We start from the raw sequence: 9,921 nt of genomic DNA, 5'->3' as shown, positions 1-9,921 counted from the left end.
AAAAAGACAAAACACGAGAGAGAAAGAGGAAAAAGACAAAACACGAGAGAAGAGGAAGAGGGGGGGGGAGAGCGAGAGACAGGTAGATAAGAGAGAATTAAAGGAAGGGGAGGGAGAGAGAGAGCAAGGTACCACGACAACAGCCATCAACATCCAAATCGGAGTTGTCACCAACGCTGTTACGCTCCAGTGTCTGCCGGTGTCCAGACGCCCTGATCAAGATAAAAACACAGCGAGACAACAGGACATTTTCCCTTAACAGGTCTGCGTGCCCATTTTCAGCACATCGAAATTTGATATTCACGGCATGTCTCTGTGCCACACATCACACAGCGTTGGGGAGGCGTGATTGGTGCATTAGACGAGCAAGACTCCCTTCCTTCCTTCCTCCCTCTCTCACACACACACACACACACACACACACACCAAATTGCAGCTGATATAGTGCTGTGAGGGAAAATAAGGTAGCTAGGAGAACAAAGGGGATATGGGGAACAGGTTTAGACATTTCCCTTCAAGAAAAAAAACTGATGCCTTTTACAAAGAGGGCAGGCATGAATCTCTTCTAAAATGAAGACAGCAGCAACAGAAGACTACGTTCTGGTCGACCCAGAATCTCAGTGTTTCATGTAGCCCCCCCCCCCCCCCCTTCCCCACTGTGCTCCTCCAGCACTGACAGAACAGAAAGAAGCAAGCTCGGTTGCCTTTAAAAATAAAAAAACAAGCCCGGCTATTTTTAGAGCCAGCCAGAATTCCCCATCCCCCTGTAATAAGCCTGCTTTCATACACACTGTGTACAGTGGAACTGTGGAATTAAAAATTGATCTCAAGCCATGCCGTTTGGTCTTCACAAGCAAATTGAGATGCGGGTCCTCACAAGGAGGGGAGCGTAGAATGGAGTGTTCAGAAAGCAGGGCTTTCCTGTCGTAGCTACAGCTTCAAAACAGACAGCTGTAGTCCTACTTCTCCGTCCCCAATGGCAGATACCTAAGACCGACTGATAAAGAATTGAATCCATACGCGCGCGCGTGTGTGTGTGTGTGTGTGTTTGTTTTTATCAACATCCAGATTGAAGGCACAGCATAACAGGTCCAAAGCATTCCAGTTCAGGCTCTTTCTCTGCCAAATGATTCCATTCTTTTAAAATAAGATCTTATAAATGTGCCTGAAACACTACAGTTTTCCTACAACAGTGAGTGGCCTGGGGAACAGAGAGACAGCCTTGAATGGCCCGAGCAGGGCCCCTCTCCCTCAGTTCTCTAACGTAGGGACAAAGAGCCCTGAGAAGAGAGGAAGGGTCGGAAACACTCATCAGCGGACCAAAGTGACCCAACTCCACGTGCCAACACCGGGCTCCCTGGACCAGAGTGGGACCACACAGGCAGTACCTGCTTTTTTAGGGACTCCCCGTATTCAAAGAACACAAATCCACTTAATATCCCAACACAACCGTTGGCAGGGAGACAGCCCACAGTTACTGAGCACTCCACATCAAACGAGAAGAACACGGGCGTATTTCAGAAAGTACCGGGAATTTAAAGGGGGGGGGGGGGGGGGCATTTCCTGGCCTGACACTAGCGACCAACGCAAGTAATCCAGCCCAGCTTCACTCAGGGACTAATCGCATTACCTCACTGCCAGGCAGCAGTAAAAAGCTGACCGAATACACATACGAGGCCTACTGATGAGAGCAACAACAGCCCACTGATATCCCCACACACCCCTAGTGCTGCCTATAATGTGGTTAGGGCAGGCGTTTAAGGACAGAGTCCCATGTCTGCTATGGTCCCGGATGTAGTAGAGAGAGCTCGGCTGGTCTGTCCGCCCGTCTGTCGTCTGGCTGAGTGTCTGTCTGTCTGTCTGTCACGTCAACCTCCCCTCAGCCTGGAGGTATGTCTGTGGCTCAGTCAGCCAGTGGGATTTGCAGCCAGCAGACGGATTTACCAGCAGCGAGCGGTAGACGCGGCTGGCCACCTCCACCTCTGTGTGTGTTATTAACACAGCGTGTCTCCTATTGATTAGACCCAGCAATAATCAAACAGCGCAGAAGAGAGCTGCTCACTCAGACAATTAACCATCCAGCAGTGGCCTGTCAGAAGGTGGGAGATGAAAACACTCGCGCGGAGCAGGCTGGGTGAACCGTCAAGGCATGGCGCGGCACCTGCAGTAGTAAGGTGGAGCTCCTCAGACAGGTGCCAGTAGCAGAGAGGAGGCTGGTTTCTGCTTTCAAAATGGCACCCTATTCCCTGTATACAGGTTCCCGGGTCCAAAGTGGTGCACTATAAAAAAGGGAATAGGCTGCCATTTGTGACGCAGCATCCAGTGACCAGGGGGCAGGGAGATCCTGGACTCCCTCTGGTGGAGTGACCTTGGCATGGCCGGAGGCCTGAGGAAGAGGAGACCGCAACTAGAAAGCCCAGCACCAATCAAGACCGACAGCACATAGTCCTACACACACACGCCTGTCTGCAGCACCATCTCAGATTCATTTGAGCCTACCTTGAGACGAGGCAACCCAGAGGCCAGGCTACAGTGGCTGTGTAGTCACATTCAACTCCCCTGTGCTAATGAATCCACCATCCATCACACAGATATGCGGCCCGCCAAAAAATATCAACGTGGCCACCCCACCAAGGTTCCATCTCACTCAGGCACTGCAGACATTTCCTTCTCCTTCTACCAGATCCACAAAATTCTGCCATTAATTCAGCTGAAACAAATCACCTGGCAAAGATGAGCGTAAATGTTCCCCTGTAAGTCATTAGTCAATTGACAAACTGAAATAAAGGCTTTGCTGTGAGGCTGTGATTGTCTTTTCTGTTCACTGAAACCTTTCTAAGGTGATGTCTGAGGGCTAGGTGGGTACACCACTACAGTATAAGGACCAGGGTGTCACCTAACTCCACCTGGGCGACAGAAAAGGATGGCAGGGACAATGACTAGTGCTGCAGCCCCACATTTCTGCCCTCGGCGGTGGCGACGCATTCAAAATGCCACCGTAGAACCGGAGGGAGCTATTAAAGCCATCAATCACCCAGGCTCAGGCGCTGCAGCAAGGGCATATGTGTACTGTACAGAAAAACCTCAGGAGAGAGAGAGAGAGGGGAAGAGGGAGCCGAGAGAGCAATCTGAGAGAGCGAGGGAAAGAGAGCACTCAGGAAAAACCTCCCCTCATACAAGACAAAAAGGCACACAGTTCAGCTACAGGCCAGACTAAAAAAGGTAGGCCTAGAACAGTTCAGCTACAGGTTAAAGATTTAAGGTGTCTGCATGCTTCCCAGTTGAAACAGTTCAGAAGAGTTTGTGCATATATTATGACGACCCTGTGGCCTTTTTGTTCGTTTTGGACTTTGGTAAGGTTGGTTGTTTTTTTTCGGCTGTTCGGGCACAATTTTTTTTCTTGAAGTCGGTAGCCGAAGTCTACGCCCCTTCGTCGGTGATTGGTCAACAGTAAGGATTCTTCAATAAAGTCTTTGTTGTCATTCAACGAGAGACGACTCGTTTTCATGCACATTTTTTCATTGAGAAACACTGCACCAAACCTCTTAGCTAGATGCAAAAATTGCGCGACTAAGATCTCCTCAGAAATAAAACGTCAAAATTAACGACAGACAATTTTGAGGAGGTGTGTTACTGGCGTCTCAAAAATGGACAAAAACTACTGTTGCCGCTTTTTTCTCATTTATCAAGCGACGGTCTTTTGAGGGAGCATGCGAGCACACACACTCCAAACTGAAGCACGCTGGCGTCTTTAAGAGTGAGCGCGTAGTCTACAGCTCAGCTATGGGGTAAAGGCTAAAAGGTATATCGCCTTGGCCACAGTACAGACTATTCCGTTCTGCTTTATGTGAGAGGCTATAGGGCTAACTCAGCTATGCGGTAAAGGCATTAGCTACAGTACAGTTATAGATTGAAAGTTCATTGTGATATAAACCTACCACCCCCAGTAACCGTTCAGACACAGGCTAGAAGCAGCAGCAGCAGCAGCAGGTGATCGTCATCATCACCCAGAGAAAGGGGTGGGGCCCATTCTTCAGCTTTAATGCACTGTAAATCCTCCATAGAGGCCACCTGTAGTATTAAAGAATTCAACAGACAAAAACAACCTCACTGATTTTCAACCGTTGCATGGAGGGGGGGGGGGGGGGGGGGGGGGAGTTTTCTAAGCTTTCAAAGTCCATCATGTGCCTGCGGAACTCTTTGAAACCAGATAGCACTCCTGGAATTCCTGGCTTGATGTGAGGCCCCTACGACAGAGACACGGCATGGCATGGAGCTGCTTCTTCACGGCCACAAAGACACGACGAGGTGCCATTACTGTCTCCCATTACTCCTGAGAGGGGCACTGATTGGACCACCTTGACGTACTAGGGAGGGAAAGCCCAAAGAGATGGAATGCATGACAAACAAAAGAACGACAGGCTTTTGTTCATGGTTAATGAGACCTGGACAGGCTGAGAGGGGCGTGTGTGTGTGTGTGTGTGTCTCTTCACTGGAAACCCCCCAACGGAAGGGCTTTTAAAAAGACCCGGGGCCCCAGTGTCTTGTGACAATAACATCACAGCCTCAGGATTATCAGGGGCCAGGGTTCATGCTGCTCTCTGCATTCACAGCAAACTCCTCTCTCACAGAGCAAGGCATTCCTCCCTTGGCATCAAAACTAGTCGAAATTGGAATGAGCCTGGAAGGGAATGGATTCAACTGAGGGTAAAGGGACTAGGCCCACAAAAGACAGCCAGCCATGTGGCTACAAAACATGAGAAATAAGTGGATAGCCGTATCCATGTTAAACTAGCCTAAAAAGAAACACAGGCCTAGGTTACATCTTGAGAATGCTAGAGTCCAAAAAAATCAAGATAAAATAAAAAAGGGAGGTAGCAAATCAAAAGAAAAATGACCTTTTGACTAATGAGACGCCCCAGTCTTTGAATCCCCCATTATCCTGTTAATGGTTCCAGGAGGAATTCCTTTAGACAGCATTAGAGTTCCCCTGGTGAGAGGTAAAGGGGGAGGAAGGAGGCAGGGGCCAGGAGGAGAGAGGGCTGGAGGGAGGCCCCGTGTTTTATCCCTCGCCGCTGTTCGCTGCTTGACCCCTCATTCAGGTCAATTGGTCATGCAAGTTTCCCCTCCCCTGCACACACACACACACACACACACGTGCACACGCACGCAAACACACAGCCGAGCAAAACAAACACACACAAAAAAAACAGTTCCTGGCTGCCTCTCCCAGGCATCGAGGCAGTGAGAATGCCTGCTGGATCTAGTAAATCTAGCCTTGCTAGACATCAAGCAGGATCAATGCTGCCAGAGCTCAAAGACTGCAGCAAACTGCAACTCCCAGCCGTGTGGGAGAGACTCTGTATTTACCATGCATGGAAACTTCAATCAAGCCTGCCAGTGCTGCTGGAGCTGGCCTCTTACATATGCAATGAATTACTGATTACCACTGCATATTGTGCCCAAGCACTATCATTTGGCCTAAATGAGCAACGATTGAGCGCGCGGAAAAGCAACAGAAACCATGAAACGAACGACATCAGCGTCTCCAGCGTTCCGTCATGCACATGGGTCCCTGACGGACGTAGACAGGTAGCGAAGGCCTATAGAGGAGTGCATTACAGCATGTGCTGTGCAACCAGACAGCAGCACACCACTAGAACGCCGTGCTCTATTAGGGCCGGGACTGGGCCTCAGGGGCTGGCCAACGAAGAGCAAGCAGCCTAAGTGAAAACAGGAAGTGTGGTGTCGAGTGACAGAGGGCAGAATGGTGTGTCTCTCGTGTCTGCTCTGTGCACATGGCCCGTGTCAGGAGAGGACAGGGAGGGGTTAGAGAAACACCAGGTGCATGTCACACAGGGCCACGCATGTAAACACACACACACACACCGCCGAGCAAAACACACAACTTACTTTTTAGTCCAGCAACTCCCATAGAATGAGATCAGTGTTTAGGTTACATGACAGCTTTGAAAGCATTACAGCTACATGTAGACTAGCCTATTTATTGGTGTGTAGGGAGAAATAGAGACATGCACACCGTGTTATAGCTCAGCCCTGATGCATGTATACAAGACTGATGTGTGTATTACCTTCGTGTGGGTGTCTGTGTGACCCATTTCCGGGCTATTCTAGAAAGCCTTGGATGCCGATTGTCTGAAAACCGCAGTATACGAGACAATATACCACAGGTATGGATGCAAAATGATTGTTTACTGTTCTAATTATGGTGGTAACCAGTTTATAATAGCAATAAGGCACCTCTGGGTTTGTGGTATATGGCCAATATAACACGGCTAAGGGCTTTGTCCAGGCACTACGCGTTGGACAAACACACCACACCTCCTCTGGCCTTATTGCTTGAATATGAAATAACATTTATCTTAAAAGAACAAAATAGCATTTTCATTAGTTTATGTAACTGTTGGCTATATGTACAAACAAAACACTAAAAACACCACAATTCAAGTGTTAAAATTGATTAAATAAACACCATCACAAAGATCATTCATTATTAGTTTGTTATTAGGGCAGGTCTTACAGAAAGTTATGCATTTCAGAAAATGCATTTCCGAAGAACAGAATGGCACATTCTGAGTTGAAAAATATTACTGCGCTTTGAGTGTTGCAGTAATGCTATAAGGAAAAATATATTTTTAGGTGATTTCAAAAGTTCAGAATCTGCTCTCCTATAAAGACATAAAAAAGGTCACTTTTTGGTATTTCATTTCCCTGCCTCTGGGTAAATTCCAAGCTAGACTATTATATGCACGTGAAATTGAATTAAACAATTCAGGTGAAGTTTCGATGGGCCATCATCAGCCAGTGAATGAAAGATGGGGGGGGGGTGACTTGTCCTCTTAAAACTGCTTATAACAAGTGTTAGCGATATTAAGATTCTAACAACGACCGTATGGTTATAGACTTACTTAGGAAAAGTCAAGGACGGGAGTCAAGACAACAACAACAAAAATGGCAGAGCAAATTAAAAAAGTAAATGAGTCAATATGACTCTGTGGGCTCTTCTAGTGTTAAAGATACACTTCAGCAAAGCTATTCAAAATGGAGAAATAAAGGAGTTGCGTTTCTAGTCAAAGCATTCCATATTGTGACGCAATTGCACATTGGAAATACTGAGCCAACACTGATGTAGGTCTTGCCACAAGTAACACAGTGGAGCTGCAGGAGAGTTACTGTAAAAACAATGCACACTGCTAATCCCAAAACAGATGCCTTGTTGTGTTGTTATTGAAAGCCGCGGCCTCACAGTACCTCGAGGTGAAACAATGTACCGAGCACATTCCCGCAGGATACAGAGCTACGAAGTGCGTGTAAAATGATCGGCGGTCTGTGCTTGCCTCTCGGAGTGTGACCTCGTGTCGACTAAATCGTCTGGAGGTTAGAAAGCATTAACATTATCCAACAGATTATGCCACACAACACAAAATGAAGTGGCAAAAAGGAAGTCTACATGGCATCGGTGAAACCAACCCACACCCACTTGTTACACTACAGTGTTGTAATGAAACTGGTCAGTGAGGGGTGCAGGGACATTGTCTGAGTGTAGATATGATAAGTGGGGTCCATTTTCTTTGGGGGGGGGGGGGGTGCAATCTGTTAGAGCTGCCTCCTTTACAATGCAGAGGACACCACATGAAAATGTGAGGGACTAACAGACATCATTTGATTGACACCCTGACCCACACATGAACATATTTCCTTGTGTGGTCCGATTCCAATACATAAGCCATACCAGAAGGCAGAGCGCGTCCGTCCTCCATATTTGGCTCGAAATTACAACCACTTTTCCGGTGAGTGCTGCAGGAAACCAGTTAAATCAGACAGACAGTCACACCTCCATTGTAGAAACTTTGTCATGCTGTGATTCCAACTTGCTGTGGCACCATTCCTCAGGTTGTTGGGCACAGGAAAGATTACTTCGTTTATTTTATTGAAGGTATCGTAAAGTGGGTTTATGTGCCAAATGCTGATGGTGTAGGTGTGGTGAAGGTCTGTCTGTCTGTTTGTCCACAGCCCTGGAATGGAACACGAGACTGAAAACAAAGCAACTACGTGAAGCATCGCTTGCATGCTGGAAACAGTGGCGAGTTGGTGTATGGTTTGTTACAATGTCTCACCTCACTAAACATCATTCAAAAGACCGCTTCTGTATTGTTATACTTTGAATTGGGTTGCTTTTGTAAATGTGTGTTACATCCGTGCACCGCGTGGCGGTACTGTACCAAGCAGCAGAGGATGACCGTATATTAAAAACCAGATGAACATACCTGCTGGTGTTGCCCCGAAAACTCGAACCACTGGTACTTTCTTCACGTCACTTTCTCTGAATTCGTTATAACAGACGTCCAAGTCTTTGAGGGGACTTGCAAGGTAGTAGTCAGCGGTGACGATGCGGACAGCAAACATGACTGCTGTGCTGGATTCAGTCAACTACGCTAGCTAAATTACGATCTGGGGCAACATCTAGGAACAGAATGAGAATAAATTGTCTTTGTAACAATGTAGCAACCGAGGAAAGGGAGTCAGTTGTGTATACAAACGACCTAGCAATAAACCAACGTCTCGTTTGTTTGTTTATCGAGGCAGCCCGCGGAGTTGCCCATATTCCACCTAGTTTTGCAGGCTAGAAACTATGAAGAGTAATCTGAGCTGCAGCTACTGGGGACCATACCGTAACTAATGGAGGTGCCTAATGGAGGTGCCCCGTGATTCAGTTACTATTGACATAGTCCACTCTTCTCTGAATGCACGGTGCTGAAACTAGCTGCCCACCCGTCCCTTCAAAAATAACACAATCCTGGGCTTCCACGAGACGTTTCATTGGTTCGAGCGGCCATAGCTAGTTAAACCAGCGAAACCAAAACCACTTTCTCTCCACTCGCCGAATCCGGGTGTTGCTACGGCATATCCATCCGGGAAAAAATGGCAATTGTTGAGTTACTCTCCTGCGGAGACAGAATATTTTCCTGCACGTATTTGACTTGCAAACAAAAACGCTTTGTGAAGAGAATCAAGTGTGGCTGTTCTTGCAGTGGTTTCATGTGTGCTTCCAATGTGGCACTGCGGACAAGGTTTCCTCTCCTCTGTAATATGATCACAACACTAACCCAAAGGCAACACCATTCCTCCCCCGGCAGACCCTCCCCTAGTCTCTGCCGCTACTGGTTAGCTGCTCGCTACTGACACACTGCAGCAACACGGGTCAGAAGACTCCAGATCCAGTCCCAAATTGTGCTGTTAGAACCACCTAAATTTCACGATTGGCATTGGTCCGTTTACAAGCGCGCAAGTGGAAGTTAGGTTTTCAATTGGTTTACAAATCTTTAGGCGGGACATGGGTATGAAAGGCAAAATCGTGTTCTGCTTTTTTAAATCTTCCTATTTGGTTGTGAATATTGAATGGCTGGGCTATGGGACAGTGGATGCGCATTGATACATCTAATGGAACGGTTAATAGGCATTACCCTGAGAATGAGGAGATTGTGGAGCTATAGCTCCCTGCTATCAACCAATCAGCATCCAGGATCCAAACAACCCGTTTTATAATAAGGGAGTTCTATTAACCGGAGCCGCTGTGCACCAATATATGGCACGTGACGTGAGCGGGCAAAAGCGGCGAGGGAGGAACGCCCTTCTCAATTAGAACAGTAAATCTGCGCCCCTCGGTCATGTTGTTAACAAGTCAGCATGGCGCATCGTCCAGAAACATACAAGGTCTATTTAAAAAAAAAATATATATATATATAGGTTTGAATTTTCAAACTGGTTTTTACTGAGACGGCAGATAAAGCGTTTTTATTTTTAAAAAAAACATTCACTTTAGCATGTGATAACACAGACTCCTCATTACTCCACGTGGTTAATCAACCTCGGGCTACCTCACTTTGGTTTTAAGAGAAT

At 47.1% G+C, this 9,921-nt stretch overlaps 1 protein-coding gene across 2 annotated transcripts in view; it reads right to left on the bottom strand.

Moving 5' to 3' along the window:
* rev3l (REV3 like, DNA directed polymerase zeta catalytic subunit) overlaps window positions 1-9,279 on the bottom strand; it is a 47,511-nt gene extending 38,232 nt beyond the window's left edge. The window contains exon 1 of one of the 2 annotated variants that reach the window (XM_031800084.1): window positions 8,289-9,279. In XM_031800084.1, coding sequence (XP_031655944.1) covers window positions 8,289-8,427 — 139 coding nt within the window. In that variant the 5' untranslated portion in view covers window positions 8,428-9,279. The remainder of the gene's footprint in view (window positions 1-8,288) is intronic. The other variant, XM_020455487.2, reaches the window with a different exon arrangement.
* Between the last annotated feature and the right edge of the window lie 642 nt (window positions 9,280-9,921).

The sequence above is a fragment of the Oncorhynchus kisutch genome, linkage group LG21 (assembly GCF_002021735.2).
Source record: "Oncorhynchus kisutch isolate 150728-3 linkage group LG21, Okis_V2, whole genome shotgun sequence".
Classification (NCBI taxonomy): Eukaryota; Metazoa; Chordata; class Actinopteri; order Salmoniformes; family Salmonidae; genus Oncorhynchus; species Oncorhynchus kisutch.
Note: the sequence above shows the minus strand (reverse complement) of the source record. Positions and strands in the feature narration are given on the sequence as shown.